The sequence below is a fragment of the Lepisosteus platostomus genome, chromosome 27 (genome assembly GCF_059453375.1).
Source record: "Lepisosteus platostomus isolate fLepPlt1 chromosome 27, fLepPlt1.hap1, whole genome shotgun sequence".
Lineage (NCBI taxonomy): Eukaryota > Metazoa > Chordata > Actinopteri > Semionotiformes > Lepisosteidae > Lepisosteus > Lepisosteus platostomus.
Genome location: NC_142637.1, coordinates 7324287 through 7346290, shown reverse-complemented (window position 1 = coordinate 7346290; position 22004 = coordinate 7324287). Strand labels below are relative to the sequence as shown.

The window sequence follows — 22004 nt, the reverse complement described above, 5'->3', positions numbered from 1 at the left end:
CTCACGTGAAGGGATCAGACCCTCCTCTGCGAAGGAGGGGGGTCCTCTGGGTTCAAAGCAATTAGTGGGCCCGTATTGTCTTTTTGGGGGTTCAAGCCAATTTAATATCGAGCAAAGACGAAGTCAGGACGGAACCTGCGTCGTATCTACAGGGGGGCGATGGGCCTTGCTCAGCTGAAGTGGCCAAACCACCGACCCCCGGGGAACAGCGACCAGAGGTCAGCTGAATATCATGCACAGTCGGCCCGTGGTCAGAAAAGAAAGGTGATGCACCCCCCCCCGCCCCGCCAAAGCCCCAGGCAGAGGGAGGGCAGAGAGACGGCGACCCGGGCAACACTCACCCCTTCGACGTGCTCATGTCCACCGGCTCGTCCCCGGTCTGCACCTCCACCTTGATGATGGCCTTGACCTCTCCAGCCTTCAGGAGGCTCGGCACTTTGCCCCCAGGCTCCGGCTTGGCCTTGCCCCCGTCCGCCCCGGCCCCCGGCTCGCTCTTCACCAGCTCCCCCTTCTCCAGCTTGACCTTCTTGGTCTCCAGCTCGGCGGGCAGGGCGTCCCGTTCCAGCGCCCTCTTCTGACTGCGTGTCTGGCGCACCGCCTCCTCCGACATCGTGGCACCTGGCGGGCGGGGGGGCCGACAGACAGACAGAGGCGTTAGTCGGGGGGAAATCAACTGCACGGCGCTCGCCGCCCTCTCATTCCACCTCCATGCAGACCCATCTGGTGCACTACAGAAAACGCAGTGAAATTTCCCCGGCAGCAGTGCGGGGGAGTGGCCAAGGCTGTGCACTACGCACAAGCGAGAGGTTGCAGGTTCGAATCCCAGGCAAGACACTGCTACCGTTCCTCTCGTGCAAGGTGCCTCGCTCGGATCGCTCCAGTAAAATACCCCGCTGTGTAAGTGTTGTGGAAGTGTGGATGTGGAGACATCCATAAATAAATAAAAGGTGAATTAGCATTTCAAAAAGTGACACTTAACTTTTACACTAGGACAGAAACCTTGACGTGCAAAGTTCTGTGTATCGACTAGTCCTTCTTGGACACTGATGTGCAATCACTCAGTTCTGCCGGCGTTAACCCTTTCAATCCCTTCCTGGATACAACAGGGACGCAGAACTCTGGCGCCCAGGTGCAGCTAAGAACTTTATCTAGAGACTCAGGATTTGCTCACAGACCGTCAAGCTGTATGTCCAGAAATGTTCTCTGTATGAATTGACACATCCTAGGTACGTGCACAGCTGTACACCTGTATTCAGCCCAGGGAACCACAGTTTTCCAAGGAGGAGCCCGTGCTCTGAAGATTACAAGCAGGTGACCTGAGCCCAACATGGCCCTGTCCAGGAGAGAGACTTCTGGAGTTCAGCCACTGGGTTTTGCTTACGGTTCCCCCAAATTTCACCTTCGAACGGCCACCTGTACTAGTAGGCCCCAAGTGACAATTTCCCTTCCCATGACTGAACGCACGCACCGCGAGCACCCCAGTTTAAAGAAAGACCCACACTTCACACATCAGTTACGAATTGCTTAGGAGAGTTCCTAAAACCAGCCCCAGAGTCTTAAGCAAGCAGACTGGCTACACCTGTTTAAACCTTGAGAAGCTTAAGACCTTAGGACAACGATCATAGGAAGAATTTAGGCTTAAATGGTTTTAAACCTGTTTTTTTACACATTAACCCGTGTAGTTTGGACAGAGAAGACCTGCTTATGGCCCTTAAAGACAGGGACTGGTGGATGGCCACTGGTGCTGGGAAAACAGGGGGAGAGATGTACTGTTGACTGCGACTGTCCCAAAAAACTTCAGACTGCCTCGCCGACGCCCCCAACTCCAACACGAGCTCCTTATACTGTGTATTTGTAAGGGAAGATTTCTCTTCGCCTGGCAATGAGAGCAAAGCTGCCATTTGGAAAATACACCCGCGTGTGAACGCGAACCAAGGAGGCTCAAGAAGCCAGTAGCGCATTAGGGTGAAAGAAAAAACGAAAAGGGCCTACCGCCCGACCAGGAGGTCAGCCCAGGTCCCCAGCCAATCGCCACCGGGGCACCTGCGCCATTTTCTTCTCTCAGGAAGTGCAAGAGGGGGGAAAAACACCCCACGGCACAGTGAGCAGGGAGCCACGTTCCCGGGAGCGCTCACAGCACAGAAAAAAACACAACAGCCTGCCACGCGCCAGCCAAAACCGCAGGGCCCAGCCTGGCACGCAAACCCACCTGGGTGCCAGCGACCAGATGATTATTATAATCCGGCCATCGTCGCTGCGATGGTCCGGCAGAGCAGCGCCGGCTGGGCTCGGGCTTTAAGAGCATCAACCCTCCCCTGTCGTGCACAGGTTGCAGAGATGCCCCCTTTTTTTTCGCAAAAGAGGGGGCTACTAGGATAAATGAGTGGACTGCCGAGCCGCCAGCCCTCATTCCTGGAAGACGGAAGGGGGGGGGGTTTGCATCATGGCAGAGTACCAGATCTGTGAACCCCCTTGTGAGTTTAGGGGGGCAGAAAGATGGGGGGTGGTGCAGTTGATCTGTTCAAGCCTCATGGCTGTACAGCTAATTTTATGTCCTCCTCCTGATGAGCAGGCCTCTCGTCTGAACAGTGCTGCGCAGCACAGGAAGTGCCGAACTCTTAAGGGATAAAGAATTTTTTAACCCCTTCAAGGGTGGAAACTTCTCAAACTTTTTCTGCCCTGTCCCCTTGTCTAGTTATAGCATAAAGGATAGAGCAGTCACCTGGGGGGGTGGGGGTGTTGATTACACCCCACTGTCCTCAAATACCTGTATCACACACACACACAGCAGCGCACAAACACACTCATCTCTCATCTGATAAAGAAAGCTGACTCAAGGTCTTTCTCATCCCCTGTGACATCACTGGGGCTCCACATGACCCTTCCCAGGATTCACTGGGAGACACAAAGCCCTTTCCTGAGAACCGGTCTGAACCGGCTGGCGGGCAAGAGAGGCTGAAGCAGGTTTTAACCCTCCGAGAGACGGACTGGCAGCACAAACAGCCCAGCAACGCCTGTCTGCAAGAGAGACGCCACCGGCATTCCAAAACACAAGTCTGGCAGGGAGAGAGAGAGACAGCATCACTCAGCCACTGCTGCCACTTTTAAAGGGCCAGTTTTCTCTCCGTTCTCCTGGCTTATTTGTCGTCTGCTCCAGTGTGGCACAAAAGTGTCACACAACAAAAAAAACACACACACCAAAGTGGTATCCTACTTCATCCAACTTCTCTGCTTGTTTTATTTTTTTTAAAAAGGTTGCTGCATCCAGCTACCAGAGCGTAAGAAAGCCAGTTTAAGTTGGGAGCAGACACACAGGCCTCTACACTGAGGTCATCAGGGCCTTTATACACACGCTAGTAATTGTTGTTATCTGATAACTTTTTTTTTCTTTATGACCTGCTGTCTGCATGAAAAAAAACACCCGAAATGTAATTCAAATGCACAACCCTTCCAAATTCATTCCATAATTTTCCAGAAAGTATTGGCATGTTGCACATCTTTGCAACTCAAACAGCAAAGTGAAGGCCTTTATCCCGGGAATCTGAAAACATTTACACTGAGCTCTTCTTTTTCCAGGGATCCAGGGAGGTCCCATCTAGCACAGAGCTAGGCCATCCTGGTCCTGGAGGGTCCTGGAGTGTCTAAGTCTTCATTCATTCTCAGCTCTGAAAGACCTAAACCAGCCGGTTACTGGCGTAACTGGACCTATGCTACAGGTTCACCCAGCGCTTTAGGAGCTGCTGCTTAAAGAAAGACTTTGAAAACCCGCAGGAACACCGGCCCGCCAGGACCAGGACCGGCCCAAAATACACTTCAACACAAAAAGCAGGCAAACACCTTAGAAAAAATGTCTGGTGGCAGTCAAAAACCAAATCAAAAAGAGCCACACCCTGTCTGCATTCAGCTAGGTTTTCTTTTAATTTCGGAATTCCAATCCGAGGGGGACACACGAGGCTCATGTCCTCGGACACTCCCTGCTGACGAACCTGCCTCTTGGAGCGCTGGAGAAGTCCAGGAAACCCCCCGGAGGATTTCTCCGACCATGAGCAAACAGGACTGCCTGCTGCCCGGGCGTTTCGGAGCCGAGCTGTCCGGAACAAGACCTCTCAGAGCAACCAGGAATAGTTTCACATTCGCAGCAAATGAACAAGAGACTGCTGTGGCGCCCGTGTTAAGTAGCTCCGTGCTGCGAGAATCCAGAGAGAATCGCGCTTTCAGCCCCCCACAAGCCAGCTCTTAACCAGCAGGATCAAGGCTCTGTGTAACGGTTTTTCCTTTCCTCCTAAAGAGTTTACATACGGATATCTTACAAACCTTGAAAATGACCTTTGTCTCGGGGCTGAAAGTACACGTCGGACAGCTCTGTATCAATGACAATAAAGGGCAAAAAGAAACAGTTCTAGACCAGAGGATCGCATAATAACAGAACACCATTAAAAAACTAATATTTCTCAAATGATAACATGAAGTGGTAAATGCATTCAAAGACTACAAACAGAACAGAAAATATACTGGAAAATAACAGGTAAGCAGTGTTACCCCAGCGTCCTGGCCAATTTGTCCCCCTGGCCTTTACCAATCATGGCCTCCTAATAACCCCCCTCTCTGAACTGGCTTCATCACTCTGCTCTCCTCCCCACTGAGAGCTGGTGTGTGTGAGAGGACTGGCACATCAACCAGGTGGGGCTGCACACTGGTGGGGGTGGAGGGGATCCCCATGACCTGTAAAACGCTTTGAGTGAAGTGTCCAGAAGAGTGCGATATAAAAGTGTAAGGTTTATTTATTATTTTTGTTTCTAATGTTCTCCCAGCCTTGAGATCACCAGGCACGCACACGGTTAAGAAAGTCACTCATTTAAAAGCCGTCTAAACGCTTCTGTAAACTCGTTCTATTATTTAACCGAACGAGCTCGTGCAGACGTTCAAAGACACCGAACGGAGTGAACGCTTCCCTTCAGGCAGGCCCAGCCCTGGCCTGGGGGCTTCTGGAGGCAGGGATCAGAAGAAGAAGATCAAATATATGAGTCGCAACAGCCAGGGGAGGACAAAATCTGCCCGCGTGAAAGGAAAGGAGCTAGAAGCACCGCGACTCGGGCCTCCTGGCAAAAACAGGAAGAAAACGAGCAGGCTTTCAAGCACACCTCGCCTCAGACCTTCACAAGGGCCGACACAAGAGAGTCGGGTAGTCACCAGGTCATCGGGACCCCCTTGCCAGTACAGAAGGCTGGGATGGGTAGGCAGCCATTCGCGAATAAGAGAGAAGGTTACACCAGCTACTGTCGTTGACTTACTGAAAACTGGCTTAGTGGGGAAAACAGGGGATCACCTGATGTGGGGAGGGGCCCACTAGTGGTTTTGCCACTAGTGGGTCCCCCCGCTGACTCATCTGGCCCTGCCCACCCCGCACCGGCAGGAACGCTTCGCCGCAGGCGCCAGGGATTCGGCGGTGGGATGATGGGACTGAATTGGGGGGGGGATGCACGGAACTTGCCCGGCTTCAGCGCACAAACCAACTGTTTTCAGCAGGCTTCGCTAAGGCAACAGAAAGTTGATCTAAGCCACTTCTGAGCTGTTTGGTCTGAAAAGAGCCAGTCACCATAACAGGCAAATAATCAATACTCTGTTGGGGGCCGAGGCTACAGAAGTGAAAACCCAGGTGCAGAAGGTGCTGCCTGGGCTGATCCTTGAAATGCAATGTGGTTTCCTTGAGGGTGTTTGAAAAGAAGGAGACGCCGAAGACAATGTAGCGACCTGTTCTTTATAAAAGACCAACAACAACCACAGCACAGCTGAGGCAGAAGCACGCGCAAAGTGCATTAGGAAGACTAGCTTTCTAAGTGGGAGGGGGCGCTTGGAGGAGAGATAAGTGGCTTCTTTTCATGAGCTTCCGGTTTCCTGTCTAAAAAAAAGAGCTACGAACTCCCCCCCCCAAAGTACTGACCTGCTGAGCTGCAGTCTTCAAGTTAAGAAGCCAGCCCCTCTGCTTTCGATAGCTGGTGGTAGTGGTGTAGCCGTGATCTACATCAAGGTAACTCTCTCTTACAAAAGGAGGCTCTGGTTTGAGTGCTTGGGAAAACCTCAGAAACTCTCCAACCCCAAACCAGCTTCTTAGGATGGCCCCCGAAACCAAACCTGATTCATCTGAACCCGTGTCATTTCAGCTCCACAGCTGGCTCCTTAGAAGCCTTACTTGGGAGGACAGCATTCTCCCCAGCTCTGCGACACGGGACCTGATCGAGGTTAAATGCAGGAAACTGGTCTACCTGCACTTCACACGAGCACAAACCGACCAGCGTGCAGAAGGAGCTCTGCTGCGCGCTGCTCTGCTCGAGCCGAGAAAAAAAAAAATCGAGAATTGCAGAATCGCTGCACGGGAGCTCCACGTCTCCCAGGCTGCGCAGCTCTCCGCCTCGTCCCGCCGGCCAGAGGGCTGCACGGGGGAAGACACCCACTCCAGCACCCAGCGCCACCGGCCAGGGAAGGAGCTTTGGAAAACCGGAGATCCCGATGGAAAATTCACAACGCTCTCCCACTCGCCCGCTGGAGCGAGACTTATGAACAATCACAGCAACGGGCTTTTCTTTCTTTTTTTATTTTTACTGCGCATGGTTAATAATGATGGAGGCATGCGACAGGTGTCTCCACACATTAAATGGCTGATGCGATTCTTCCGTCTTCACACATCATTCAATTTTATACCCCCCACCCCCCTTCATAAAAAAATAACAAAAGCAGTAGCAGGCTTGAATTCACCAGAGACTCATCACTGAAGACTCGGTGCTCAATCCTCTGCAGAGTTCAACTTCATTAAGCCTTCTGGGGGAACAAGACATCACAGCCGGGGAGACAGCGCAAGTGGATCTGCTGTGCTTATTTATTTTGTGCAAGGAACTACCATGGAAATGAGACCTGCCCGTGCAGCCACACGCCAAGCAAGAGACACCTGGAGCACCGCGTCCTGCAGCCCATCAACATGTCCTCCCTGGAGCCTACTGCCCTGCTGCGCCAGGCTGGCTTCCCCAGGGCAGGAGCAGCTGTCACTGGCAACAAGAGCTGCAGCCAGCGGCTCTTCGCTTCAGATCAACAAGGCTGCACGCTTTCCGAGACGAAGCGGGTCAGGGCGGTGTTTTTGTTTTTGCAGAACTTTGTTTTAAAAAAAGGTAAGATGCCGGGACATCCCTGGGTTTGATCTGAACGGACTGAACCCAGAGGGAAGGCATCCTGAAAACCACATTTATAAGATAAGAGATCAGATCACTTTATTGGCCCTATACAATTTCTTGCATTAGGAATTTGTCTTTTCGCAGACCCCAGCTTGCTCTCCATGAGACACACAGACAGGGAGAGAAGCTGGGGGTCAGAGCGCAGGGTCAGCCATTTATACAGCGCCTCTGGAGCAGCTGGGGTTAAGGGCCTTGCTCAGGGGCCCAGCGGAGTAGGATTCCTCTGCCGGCTGCGGGATACGAACCGGCAACCTTCCAGCCACAGGCGCAGATCCTGAGCCACAGAGCCACCACTCCGCCCTGAATTAATCAGCGTCTGATGCAACGCAAGTCCCCTCGCGAGGGGAGAACGGGGCACAATAATAACGCACGAGGATCCTCATGGGCGCCCGCATGCGTGAACACACCCGCTTGAGGATGTGTGCGTGTCAAGGGGCAGACCTGCGCCTTCCTGCCCTGGAAACAAGTTCTTCCAGAGTCCTGCCTGGCAGCCCATAGCAAACACACAACAACAGGGGAAGACTCCTCTGCAGCGCTCACTGGGCTCTGCAGAAGAATACACGCCACCCCACTCCCGCCACGCTCAGGATAAGTGGGGAATAGTACAGAAATCCCTGGAAATCTCAGGGTGCACCTTTAAATAGCAGATCAGATCACTTTATTGGCCATATACGATTTCTTGCATTAGGAATTTATTTTCGCAGACCCCAGCTTGCTCTCCATGAGACACACAGACAGGGAGAGAAGCTGGGGGTCAGAGTGCAGGGTCAGACATTTATACGGTGCCCCTGGAGCAGCTGGGGTTAAGGGCCCAGATCCTGAGCCACAGAGCCACCACTCCGCCCAAATAGTTCCGATATGGAAAACGGAAGACAATTTTCGCTACAAACAACGAGAGGGAGAATCCAGCTTTATCTTGGAAAGAAACGAACAGAACTACAGGGACGATTTCTAATGAGGTGACGAAAACAAAAACGCCGGAATTTACACAGGTCCCCAACTCTCAACTCCCTTTCAGGAGGCGATCAAAAACCACAGCTGCACCTTCTCAAGGCGTCGGGGGTGGGAACATGGCGGCTGCCACGAGGCTCAAGAAACCACACCAGCTGGATCACAGGGGCAGGGGAGTGAGGCAGTGAAAAGAAACATGCCGGGAGAACTTTAGGGAAAGCCGGACTTCGAACAAAACCCACGATAACGGGCGCCGAGATGGGTTTCCTGCAGCAACACAACCTCGGTGCCTCAGCAGCAAAGTGTTCCGGATGGTGGGAAGTCCAAGCTATTAATAGCTGATGGGAGAGCTCACCTCTCCAGCATGGGAAATGACGTACTTCCCCATCTTGAGTTTGAGTGAATTTTAGCAGCTGAAAACAGAAAGTCAATGCAATTTTTCGCCCCCCCCCAGTCGTTTCTGAAGAGTAAAATACCCGTGCTCATGAAGTCAAGCTCTCCCCCCCATTAAATTCCTCCTTTTGGCTTTGGCAGTTCTAGCAATAAGAGCAGCCTCATCTGGCCCCAGCTGGCAGAGCCCAGCTGCTCCAGCAGCCTGAACGGCCTACCAGCGCTACTCCTGTCTGCCCTGCTGGGGGGGGGGGCAGAGCTGGCAGAGCCCCGGACAGGGCTGAGCACCACCAGCCCCAGCTGCATGATCTCTCTCTCTCCCAGACTGCAGAGGCGGGCGGCAGCAGGTGGCTCCGACGCGCGTCAGCCAGGGCTCCCTCCGGCCCTCAAAGGGTTAAGCCCTGCCATTTCGACGCTACCGGCGGATCAGTCCGAGAGGGGCGTGGTCTAACAAAATGGAAGCACTTAACCCCGCCAGCGCCAGAGTCTGCACCTGGCACCCCCGGCAACGGAGCAGCGACGAGCACAAGCAGAAGCCCAGGCACGCCAGGGAGGTTCACTCTGCAGGCCGGCAGGAAGACCACTTCCACAGGCCTGTCCGCGCACACAGCAATCTTCACCTGCACTGCACTGGGAACACTGGAACTGTATTCAGTCTGGGACAGGGCACTCCGTTAATGAGCTGCTCTTTAAACACCCCAGAAAACACGCATCAGTATATGAACGGCGAAAGTGCATTTCTGTTCTACGTTTTAGAGCTGTGGGCTGTTTTGCAAGACGACTCGGACTCCTGACTAATCAACACACCGACCGGCATGGTGTTTTGGCCTCACATAGAGACCAGAACACACAAGCGTAAACCTTCTACGCACATTAAGACACACAAGTAACAGGGCATCTCGCACGAGAGTAGAGCAGAGAACAAACGGGTTGTACTGGCATTTGTCCCCCTAAGGTAACAAACCGGTTAAGATGAAACAAATGGTCTTTTCCCATTTTAGCATACATTGTGATAATGAACTGGGACGATATCCTGTCCGTGAATTATATCAACGAATTGGCTGATGGCTCGATTTGGTTTTAACCAATTAGCCTGAGTGGCAGATCTTCCGCAGCGTATTTCTCTCTCCTTGCTGGGTCAGAAGAACCCCGATTTGCCCTGAAAGGGCTGCTGAAGAAGGGACAGCAGACAGCTGGACTGCAGCTGAGCTGCTGTGAACAGGAGAAGAATCAAAGTACAAGAACGAGCAGCCCTGCTGGACCGGACTGTGCTGGAAAAGAGGCTGCTGGGAAACTGGAAATTGGTTAAAACCCTGCAGGAAAGCAGCCGCCCTGAAGCCACTGGAAAAGCGGCTAATGATACAGAGGTCAAGACGGGGTGGTGTGTTCTCCAGTGTCTTCAGGGCAATGAGAAGACTAAGGATTTCTTTGAGGTTAAGGATTCATTGAATTCCCCCCACAAAAGCTCTTTATATCTAGGGCAGCACCCAACAGGATACTGCACAGTAGCCATTCGAGCGAACCCTGAACCGCCCAGCAGCGGACGTTAGGCAGGACTCCCTTCACCAGTGCTGGCAGGGACAGGACGGCAGGTTACCGCCTGCTCAGAAGGACCGCGCCTGCTGCAGCACAGGGTCCCCGGCCCCCTGGGACCCCGCGGCCCCCTGGTCTCGGCCCCAGGGGTTCCCTTTTAAAAAGCGACGGAGGCGGGCGAGCGCGGCTCTAACCGGACGCAGGCCGAATCCACAAAAGGCGTTCGCCGTCTGACCGAACGAGTGGGTTTCTCCCCCTCCAGACTGACTCTCAGAACCGATACCAACATCAAACCAGGTCGCGCCGACCTGAATTAATTCACACTGCTGCCGTTTTCTCAATGTTAACAGTATGTGTTTTTCACATCGTTAAGTAGGCTGGACACTGTCTACGAATGCGCAGAAAAGGATTTAGCATTACCGTTCCTTAAGTAGAATTGAAACAGCAGATCTTAACATGCAACTGACGCGTTTTAAAATGAATGGTTCCACTTTAAGCGATACCAACAAAAAAAAGATCACAAAATACATCAGAGAATTCAGGCACTGGCGAGGGAGGAGGGCGGTGGAGTGCGTTTCGACCCATTTACGTGGCTGACGTTTTTCCCCGGGCTGGGTTATGTGTACTGCGGCTGTTCAGGTGAAGCAACTCGCTCGCTCCTGCAGCCTCTCACCTGGGATTCGAATCCGCAACCCTGCAGCCCCGAGGCCCCGGACCCTAACCACAGCTCCACACTGGTGCCTGCCCCCCCCCCACACACACACACACACACACACACACACACACACACACACTCGTTCCACTGTTTCACTTTTGCACCTGCCACGCCGTTGCTCATCTCTGATTCCACACTTCGCCAAGACCTTCCCACTGTCAAACGGTCTTCCGCCTCCCCTCCCTCGCTGCAGTGCGGCTGCGGCTCTGGAGCTCTCCTTGCGAGCCACACTTCAATGCCATGCAAATGCCTCGTCCTTCTGCTACAACGCATTTCACGAATCGCGACGCCACACGACGCCTCGGTGTCGCGCACACTGCCGCAGCAGCAGCAGTAGCGGGAGGTGAGGTGTATTCCGGTCGTCTCAGGGGTCACCCGCAGCTGCACACCTCCGCCAGGCGGGCCAAGGTACCCCACTCCAAACGCCACCCCCCACCCTCTACCACAGCCCCCATGAAGCTTCTCAGAAAACGGCCTCAACGGTACAAATTCAAGAAACAAAGTTCCGGCTCATTAACCAGGTCCCAGGCCCCAGGACTGTTTTCCAGTGGATATTAACGCCTGGTTAATATACCCCCCCCTCCCCAATTCACGATGGGAATCGGGGTTTTTTACTGCAAAACCACAGCGCAGCACGGGGCTCCTAACGTGCACACAGGAAGCCCATCCAGCACCTGTGGCAACAGCAGAAGGTCCTCCAGAAAGAAGAAGAAGAAAAACAAAAAAACCCCGGTTTCCAGATATGACGAGCTTGCTGAGGACGCGCGAGCACAGTCACGGCGGCAAGCGGACGCGGCGCGCGGATGAGTCACCTGAGCAGAAGGCAGGGCGACGGCGTGACAGACAGGCCGAGCAGGAGCTGCCCCATGGGAGGGCTCCCCAGGGAACACCTGGGCAAACCCCACCTGTCAGCACCTCACGTCAGCCCCACCCCCCACCCCCAAAAACCGCTCCTTCTCCTCCACAGCATGTTGCCGGGAAGCAGGAGCAGGTTAGTACGCCCAACCCCCTTCTTTCTAAAACAAAAGCCCCCTCGAAGCAAGGGGTGGGGTGGGGAGCCTTTTCCTAGCCCGGACTTCTGTATAACCTACTGTACTGATGCACTTCAGCTTAGCCAGGCAGGCATGAACGTTTGCTTCCTAAAAGCTACCCACAGCTCTAGTGCACAGTGGACAGTGCTGCTTGTGAAGGCGCAGATTTGTCAAGTCAAAGATAAAACCTGGGCAAACTCCCAGTGGCGAAGGCAGGCAGGCAGGCAGGCAGGCAGGCAAATCTTTCTTTGTAGAAGCTTTAAAAACAGAGGCCCCCCCTGCCTCCCATCAAGGGCCCTAACCAAACAGGTTCCCAGCATCCATTTGATAATCGATAGCCTAAGGGAACCGAAACCTTTCAGCCTTGAACGGATAAGAACGCCAGGAGACCCGACTGAAACATTCAGCATCCTCAGAGTCCAGCCCAGTCTGGGGCGAGCGACCCAGCCAAGATGTCAAAGCCAGCGTCCTGGCTTCTCTCAAGGCACGGCTGGAGGGGACCCGCTGATCAATTAGCTGCCAACAGGCTGGATAATCTTAATGCCTTCCTCGGCTGTAACCACGTAAGGGTTCGTTGATCTAATCGAGGGTCCTTTGCCCCAGACGCCCATTTCCAAATCCGTTTCAACACTACAAAGGGATTTACAGATAATGGCCCCTGGTATCGAGGAGGGTCTGGAGATGGACAGAAATGTCAGCTTAGGCAGCGGTGTTGAAAGAACAACCTTAAAAGACGGGGTTTTGTTTAACCAAAACGAAGAGCACCGGAAAACCTGGAAGCGTTGCACAGTAAACTCCATGGGGAACACTGCACTCATCTCGAAGACAAACGGGAGGAAGAGGAAAAAATAAATCCAGGTAGCTCCGCCCAGCAGCGCTCCCAGGAGGAGACAGGCCTGTGCTTTCCGGCCTCCTCACTCCCCGCCGGCCCTCCCACCGCAGCTGGGCTGCGCCGTCCAGCCCAGAGCTGGGGAGCACACAGCAGGCCCTGCCTCGTTCTGCAGAGAACGACACTCCATCAAGCGCAGGCTGCCCATCCTCCACTCCTGGCAAAAAGTCAAGGCACCCAGGTCGAGCAGGCGAACTGAAATCTCTAACTCGCTCGCAGCGGTCGCCTGTCGCCTCCTGAGCTTCCTGTTTACTGCACCAAGCCAGCAGGCATCTCCCAGGCCAGCTAAAAGACAGCAGAGCATGGGGGGGGGGGGGCCCCCATCAGCTGTTATGTTAACCAGACTTCACGATAACCCGCCCGTGATCAGGGCTCATCCTGGATTTTTTTTCCCAATAAATTTAAACATACACAATAATTATTTACATTTATGCAAGTGATCTGCATCCCGAAGAATCCCAAAGCTCTTCACATACGGAGGGAGGGAGCTGGGGGGGGGAGCTTATTATAGCTTAATATTATATTATAACTGGTTGATGCAGTGTCCACTCTGGGCTCTCTGTCCCACAATGTGGCACATAAGGTGGGGGAAGAGAGAGAGACTACTTAACTCACTAAAATCAAGGCGATCGCAACATCCAGCCGTTTTCTAAACGCTTTATCCAATAGAGGATTGCGAAGGAGCCAGAGCTCATCCGGGCAAGCAACAGGCGCCAGGTAGGGCCCACACAGTCAAGACACTCACAAGCTCACAGCAGGCTCAGTTTTTCCCCAGAAGCCAATGAACCCACCAGCACGTCTTTGGACAGTGGGGGGGGGGAACTAGAGCGCCCGGAGGACACCCACACAAACGCGGGGAGAACATGCAAACTCCCCGCAGGCAGCGCCCCAGTCCGGCTGGCAACAAGAACAGGGAGGCAAACTTCCCAACCCAGCAAGAGACGCAACAGGCCCTTGGCACCCGGGGTCAAGGAGTGAAACCTTCACGAGATCACCAGAGGAAAAAGGAGGAGCCCCGATTCCTAAAAAGGGGTCTGTGCTCGTGGCAGACCGAAAGGAGCTGGGGGTGGTGTCCTTGCGTCTCACATTATATAGCTGAACTCCTGGGATGCTTTAAGCGGTTTAAATTACACGGAGCGGAGAACTGCAAACGCGCGCGTCACACGCGGATGGGCCTCGGGGAGCAGGAGCGGTTTTTCGGGGCTCTAAAAGAACAGACGAGGCCCCGGGGCTGATCCGAACCCAGCTGCCCTCGGAAGGACACGCTCTTATCTTGCCGTCTGCGGGCGTTCATCAGCCCAGGAAGCTCTCCGTACAAGTCAGCGCAGCTCGCGGAGATCAGGCCGTCTCAGCATTTTGCCATCTGATTGTCCTTCGCGCCACAGACTTTCAGAAGCACCGATGGCAGGGCTGGCAGTGACTCAACTTGCGGCGTTATTCATTCCAACTGACTGCGGCTTTGCACGCACACACAAACAACCATGACAGCGACAAGGCAACATGCAAGTTTCAGCAGCAAGCCACCTCAGTAACGACTGTATCCAATTTCCTCCTTTGTGCACGGGGCAGACCCTGACGAGATCCCAATTCAGGCGGCAGGTCTTTCCCCAAAACCAGTTTAACCTGCCAGACCTCAAACACAGCCCCCCTGTCGTCGGCTTCAGCTCTCCTACTCCTAAACCAGAGTTTGCTCCACTTCAGCCTTGCTACGACAGTTTACGATTTCAATGAAGCGGGATTACACGGCTGCCCGTCCTACCTCACTCAAAGCAATACCAAAAGCGAAACGTCTGTAAGAAGTGGTTTCCTCCTGTCCCACACGCTGCTGCTGCACTGCACACGGCGAGTGGTCTGGAAGCTCAACGCATCGGGCTAGTAGCACATGGTCACGCTGATCTCCGACGGCCACGGGGAAAGATCCTTGCTTTCTAAAGAAAAACCAGTGAAAGAACTAGCCCATCACTCTACCTGCCTCTGCTTAACTGGACTCTATAGCGAGAAAAACCAAACCAGTAACACACATGCGCCTGGCCAGGAAGAGGAAATAAAGCCGACCTGGTCCTCACCCAAGGAAAACCCCCGAGCTGAACGGGACACTCCGGTTAAGAGAGGGGGAAGCCGGGCCCGGGCCCGGGCGCCAGCTGGCGAACCGGGCCGGCCCGGTCCTTGGTGGTCCCACACCAGGGAGGCCCGTGGGGCACCTGCGCCGCAGTACAGGGCGGCCGGGCGGCCCATCTCCATCCCACAGGAGAATAAGGAGGCCTTGCTCTTGCAGGCCCCGAGAGCATCGTCTGCATGAAACGGCGGGGTGCCCACCGGGGTGGTCTCACGCCGACGGCAGCTCCCAGTTCCCCCACCTGCCCACGCCGTGGGACAGCCCCCGCCCACCCCCCCACGTGACAAAGGCAGGAACAGGCCTCGCTGCCCTGCACGTGTGCCCACAGAAACTCGAATTGAGAACGAATTAAACGCCGAGCTTGTGACTGTGTTTCCACAACAGTTACGCGTGTTTTCATACACACCGGCATACTTTCATACACATGAAACGCCTTGTTATTCGACTCGTCGTGTCCGACCCACTCTCTGGTATAATTTCCATGACACCATAAAATAGTTCGAAAATAAGGACGTGCCAGACGCCCTTCAGCCGATATCTGACTGATCTCCATCCAGCAGACAGAAACGACAAGCCAGCCGTTTACGGCTTCTGACAAAGGTGCTTGACTCAGCTTTACCTCAGGCTGTGACAAAAAGGCATCAAGCAAAAAAAAAAAAACTTTTGAGCATCTCGGGGGGGTGTGGGGGGCAATCACAACTGTATTATATCCCATTTAATACCAAATTATGAGACAGGATAACTTTTTTGGGGGTAAAGCTTTTCATTCCCCCCGTTTTGAAAGTGCTGCGACAGCTTCAGTAATGTAACCTGGTGTGGTCAATCGAATCGCAGCTCTGATTAAACCCGGGGCCTGCTCATACCTTCGGCCCATCCGCGACTCACGGGAAGCTGGAGCTGGTAACCCTAAAGAAGCCGCAGGCAACCATGTAAAACCAGAGAAGAGACGTTTCCCCAGCTCCTAGCACAGCATGCCCAAACTCTGAGCCAGCAGGTCTCGGACAGCCTACCCCGGAGGGGCTTCAGCTCCTTCGCAAAACCATCACTGCAGCTGAAAAGAATGTGAAGAACTGTACTTGCTAATCAAGGGATGTTGAAATTGTGCCACACACCAGTAAGCTCTCACTTAGAATATTACATTCAATTTTGGTCTCCATATTACACAAAGGGCACTGGTGTTACCAGGAACTTTGTGGGCCCAAAAGAATTGATCTATTTTTGTCTCAAAGAGAGAACAGGGGGACCCGAACTGAATAATCTAAAGTTCTCACATGTATTAATATCAACCCAGGGGCATCTTCAGAGTCCACAGCAGAAGACATGAGTGGAAACCAAGCTGAAAAGCATTTAAACCCGACAACAGGAGATGCTTCTTTACGCAAAGAGCTGAAGGAGAAGTGGACGAGCTAACCAGCCATGCAGCTGAAGCAGAGACCCTGGTTTCTTTCGCGCAACAGCTGAACGAGATCCTGGGATTGATTCAATTGCCATTCTGATGTTCAAATGGTGCGTTTGCCGTTTTAATTGATCTACCCTGCGCAATGATGCAAGCTAAAAAATAATAAAAGGGGAAAATAAAGATGCCGAGAGAAAGTCAGACAGTCGTTGATTTTCCTACGCCTAAGAGTAGCTTTTGGGACCCCTCGGAGAAAAGGCAGACAGATCCGGAATCGGACTCCAGCAAGAACAAGTATTCCGAGTTCACACGAGGATAGGCCATGGAAATAACTTTGGGTGAAAAAAAATAAGAGCAGAGGAGAGGACTTGAAGGTAAAGTTTTAATTTATGGAGGGAGACTGCAGCGTCTTAAGACATACTTCATCGGCTTGAGCCGTTTTCCTTGGCAGGCCAAGAGGAACGCTGGCAGCCCCTGCGATTTCCATGCCTGCAGATGACAGCTCGGACGGCCAACGCAAGCAGCAGGCCTTCACTCTAAACCACCAAGAGTGAGCAGGCAACATTACAAAGAAATGGAACTCCCATTTTCTCATCCTTACCCAATTTCCCCATCGCACAAATAAGGTTAGCACACGCCCAGCTGAAGGATGCTGGACCGAACTACAATGTACCCATCATGTTAATAATTGCTCCCCTTTATGATTCCCTCTCACAGCTGGACATGACAAATGGCAGGTGGGCCCTTCCCAGAATTTTCCGCAGGCACTGCATGGACACCTTTCAGGTCCTCAAACAGGAAGCTCCTCTCTGGTTGCTTAGCGAAGCAGCCATGTGACGCTTCCCACCACAAAGAACTCCACTCCATTATTCTGAAGAACAATTGATCTTGTCCATTCCAGAAACATAAAGGTTAGCACTAGAAAGCAGAATGGCTTTCTCCACAGAGCCAGTCTTAAATTTATTTAAAGAGAGAAACTTTCGCTTACAAAAAGGTCTACCATTCTGAATTCAGTTTTAGTCGTCTCACTTAGTCTCTTTTTAAATGCTCACTTACAAAGATAATCTGTTCTTGATCAAATCTTGTCTAATAGTTCCCAATACCTGAATGATGTTAAAAATAGAAATACCGTCCTAGGCAGGACAGTAAAAACTAGTGACCAGTGATGTTTTCAGAGAAGAAGGTGTAACCGGTTCAATCTAGACAAAACATAAAAATGCTGAAAAAATCTGTGATCACACTCAATACTGAACGTCCATTATTAAGCCGTTGAACCAAAAGACCACGATGCAGAGGAGTGATGAAAGGCTGTGGGGTGCTCCAGCAACATGTGGTGATAAAATACCAGCCCTAAGCCCGCACTTGAAAAAGCTATTGTCCTGCCCATGGTAGGAACTGATAGTACAGCTCAGTTGTGACATAAGTGGTTCAGGTTGAAGTGAGTCTGCAATTAATTTTTAATTACTGTACTCAGAGGCCAGGCCCTCAGCTGCAAGAGAGCTGAGGCTAAAGGTTTTGTACACCCACCCCCGGGACAAGGTTGATGCAAAACCATCCTCTGTAGCTGCACTTTGGCGATGCAAAACCAGGCTGTTTTTCCCATCAAAAACACTCGGCAAACATCTGATTGGGAGTAAAACACAGCCGGTTCCTCTGTTTTAAAAACACCCCCCCCCCCCCCCGTCCTCAACAAAAATTAAAAAGAGAAAGATATGGCTGACCTTTGAGCTGCCCAGAGCCCAGCTGCATTATTATGCAAATGGCCGAGGCGGTGCACCTGGTGGAGGATGCCCCAGCACCCAGTCCAACTGCTGAAGCCTTTGCCTGCGTCTGTTTTACTTCTGCCCCCCTCTGCGACCCGAGCTTCCCAGCAGGGAGTGAACTGGGGAAGAGAGTCAGGCCCCCGCAGCAGAGGGGCTCTGAACCGGCCTCTCCCTTCAGCTGTGGCTTCAAGACAGCCACAGCAGGATGGAGAGGCAGCTAGATAATGGCCCGGCATCAACGCGGTCAAAGTGTCTTCCATCAACTACTCCAGGCCCCCCCAGCTGAAGGGGGCTTAAAGGGGGGGGGGGGGGGGGAGAAAGGCTGGAGAATCCATTCAGGGTCGTGTGGGAGCCGGAGCTTCTCCCAGCATGCACCAGGCGCAAGGCGGGGTACGCCCTGGGTGGGAAACCACAAACACACCAACGCCGGGGTCAGTTTTCACAGAATCCGATCAGCCTACCGGTCAGGCTTTGGAAAGCGGGAGGAGAGCGCAGCACCCTGGGGGAACCCCACGCGAACGCGGGGAGAACATGCAAACTCCACGCAGACAGCACCCCCCCCCGGGGTCAGGGAGCGGAACCCAGCAGCCCCCCCCCCCCCCCCACCACGCCAACCCGCCGCGCCGCCAGGGTCGGAGAATAAACCTCAGAATTCCCCAGCACCTTGACCAGTGCTGCCGCAAGGCGAGGGAGAGGCCATTTTGCTCGCAGGTACGAGAGGAACCGCGAGGCAGCGGTCACAGACGCAGGCTCATGCCAAGGTGCTGCAATCCAGTCTGGTGTCTGGCACCCTTCCCATCCCCCCCACCGTCCATCATGTGGCCCTGCTGATTATGCAGTGTGCTAGTTTGGATAGATTACCCATTCGCCCCCCCCCCCCCGCCTCCCATAATCCCCTGCTTCCTGCTTTCCTCAAATTCGCAGGGGCAGATCGAGGTGCAATCTGAACCAGGATCTGGGAAACGGCGGTTTAGATTCACGGCAATGACACACACAAGGGCATCCGTCTTCCTGAGTCTCCGTCGTAAAAAAAAAAAACAATCCAGGTAGAAAAGGCTATTTTGGGTATCTTGTAGTCTGGACCTGGACAAAGACCAGCTTTCAGTCTGGCACTCTGTTCAGTGTATCCTAGGGTTCTGCACTGTGGTTATTAGCAGGGTTACTTAAGGTCAACCAGAATAACTTTTTGAAAGGAACAAAAAACAAAATTGTTGGGCCCAAGCAGAAGAGCATTTACTTGAAAACTCCACTACGTTCTCTGCAAAAACCCAATCAGTTCACAGGGGCTCCAGCACTGCTGTGCGCCGACTGTGGTCTCACAGGACCATGCGAAAAAAACATGCTTTTTTCACTGTGGTATCGACATAAAGTAGTAAAACATACAGCAACATTTCCTGCGCTATAAAGAGTCACAGGCAATGAAACCTGGGAAATACCAAAACGCCTGGGATCCAGGACCGACCAGGCAGCCGACATGAGAGTCAGGACTCCTGTGTGTCCTTGCTGTGAAGACAGGGACACTCTCCAGATGCACGCTTGATTAACAAGTGTCGGGGAATTTAAGAAGAAAACTGCACATCCCAGCCTATTGCAATGCAAAAGGCTACTTCTGCGTTCTGCATCCCCAAGCCTGCGCAGGCAGGTACCTAAATGGCAGAAACCCAAACCCAAGTGCAGCAGAAAACAACAACAACAACAACCACCAAAAAGAAGAAAACTCTCTCTCAAAATAAAGGCGCTCTCAGGCCCCGTGAACTTACACACAGGAGCTCCTGACAGGCGCGCACGCCTCAGGCTCGGAGCGACCCCCCTCACCCTCACCCTGGCCCCTGCCCCCGCGCATCATCCAAACCAGCCTGTCCCTGCCACGGGCTGTCCTGCGTGCCTACAGGCCCCGGGCCGTGCGCGGGCACGCGGGGCGGCTGTGCGCGCCCGTGCGTGCGTGCGTGTGTGTGCTGTGCCGTGTGCGTGTGTGTGTACACCTTTAAGATGAGGAGGAAGAGAAAGGCCGCCCGCTGAACTGGGAGCGCAGCGAAGTAGGAAGACTACGGGGACTTTTATTCTGACACGGAGGCGCAGACTGGCTGCCAGTCGGGTTAAGTGCCACGACTGGGGGCTCAAACCAGGCACACAAAATACCGTCCACCATTACGCCGAACCCGCGGTTCCCTCCAACTCTCCCAATCCCGGCTCTCCTTCCTCCCCCTCCTCCCAGCCACCACCTCCCCCCAAAACTTGGAAAATAAAAACAACGCACTGGGATCCGAAAGGCTCGGGAAAGCCGGCTTTTCTCCCGGCGTAGAGGGATTTAAAACCGCGCTCTTCGAGACGGTGTTATTTCCCCCAAACACCGTCGACGTGCATGGAAGCGGGACGAGACTGGAGGTGCGGGCGGGAGGAGTGCTGGGTGAAAATACAACTCAACTTTTTTTTTAAAATCTTTTTTAAAAAAAAATAAAAGAAGACCCCCCCCCCCACCCATACACACACACAACCTGGGTTTCCGGTTCGCCACAACCTAGCCTGCCTTCTCGGGGCGAGAAGGAGAGAAGAGGGGAGATGAAAGACGAAAAAAAACAAACCTGCGCGGAAATTTTAAACTTTTTACACTCCAAACTTCACCCCCCCACCACCACCACCATCCCTCCTCAGAATATATCCCTCACGAATATATTCTTTTTGCCCCCCACGCCAACAACCCGGGGCCGCACACTTTTGTTTTTCTTTTTTAACCCGTAAAAAGAGGGCAAAGAAAAAGTGTTTTTGAAACTGGTGCGTGTGTGTGTGTGTGTGTGTGATGGAGGGGTTAAAAAAGGCGAAGTGGACAGGAGGGACGAGCCGAGAAGCTCAGCTCCCCACGGCCACTCGCCGCGCTGCCCAGACGCAGCCCGGGGGCTCGGCCACCCGCTCCTCGCACGTTCACGGCGAAATAAAACCCCGAAATAACCTCGGGGAACCCCCCACCACCACCCGAAGCCTGTCCAGTTCCAGCCCGGGACGGCTCCGGCCCGAGTTGAACTGGATTTTTGGGGGGCGACTTCCTGCCCCCTCTCGCCCGAAGGTTTGTGGTTTTAGTTCGGTTTTTTTTTTTGGGGTGGCGGTGCAGCCCGGAGAGGTGTATTAATTACAACACTAGCCAGTACCTAACGCTCACTCACCACAGATAGGAGAGAGGAGGAGGAGGAGGAGGAGGAAGAAGGAAAAAAAAACTTACCCCCGGTTTCAATTAATTCAAGACAAAAAAGGTTCACGGCCCCGCAAAGTTTGGGCACCCCGCAACTTACGGAGTCGAGGTGGCGCTGCTCCGTTCCTCTTTGGGTCTTCCTCGCGGTTCGGACGACTGATTTCCCCCGTAATTCGGTGTTTAATTCCTGGGGATCCCCCTTTTCAACCCTCCCCGCTGAAGCTCCGGTTGCCAAATAATGCGCTTCTCACACATGGAGCCGCGGCGTCACCGCACTGGGCATGCGCACTGGGCACGCCAGGGGGGACAGAGTACACTCAGCCACTGACCACCGCGGAGCACCGAGCTCGCCGGCTGCAGCATCCCCTTCCGTGCGGTCAGGGCGCCGTGGGCTCCTCCTCGGCCCTCCCGGTGCGCGGCCACTGCCCGAGGCGTGCGCACACACACACACAGACGCACGGACGCACATGCACCAAGTCAAGGGAGGGCAGCTCAGCTCGTCTCAGATCCGCTCCGCCTGTCCTCACCTCGCCGCTCGGCACGACTCCTGCCGAGCTCGTAATGTCACATCGTTGTCCCCCCCCGGCTCCCCTCATCGACTCCCGTGACTAAGAGCCCAGGGAGAACTCACTCTGCCCGTTAAGCGGTGCGATGCAAAAACAGTGAGAACAGAGCAGAACAGCTAAATGGGTCTCAACTGATTTCTTTTAAAAGCTACAGTTAGGAAGGGGGCTAAAAAAAAGATTCTTGCCAAATAAATGTTAACGTTCTCGTTGTGTGTCCAGTACGAAATGCTGTAGTTTAGAGCAGAGT

At 53.4% G+C, this 22004-nt stretch overlaps 1 protein-coding gene across 6 annotated transcripts in view; it reads right to left on the bottom strand.

The window, feature by feature from the left end:
• Positions 1–21754, bottom strand: part of gatad2ab (GATA zinc finger domain containing 2Ab) — a 35818-nt gene extending 14064 nt beyond the window's left edge. The window contains exons 1-2 of one of the 6 annotated variants that reach the window (XM_088622506.1): positions 21292–21754; positions 342–618 (exon numbers count right to left, since the gene is read on the bottom strand). In XM_088622506.1, the coding sequence (XP_088478632.1) occupies positions 342–610 (269 nt within the window). In that variant the 5' untranslated portion in view covers positions 611–618; positions 21292–21754. Of the gene's footprint in view, positions 1–341; positions 619–14491; positions 14690–21221; positions 21241–21291 lie in introns of those variants that run through there. The other 5 variants (XM_088622501.1, XM_088622504.1, XM_088622505.1 and 2 more) reach the window with 5 other exon arrangements.
• Positions 21755–22004: the final 250 nt, after the last annotated feature.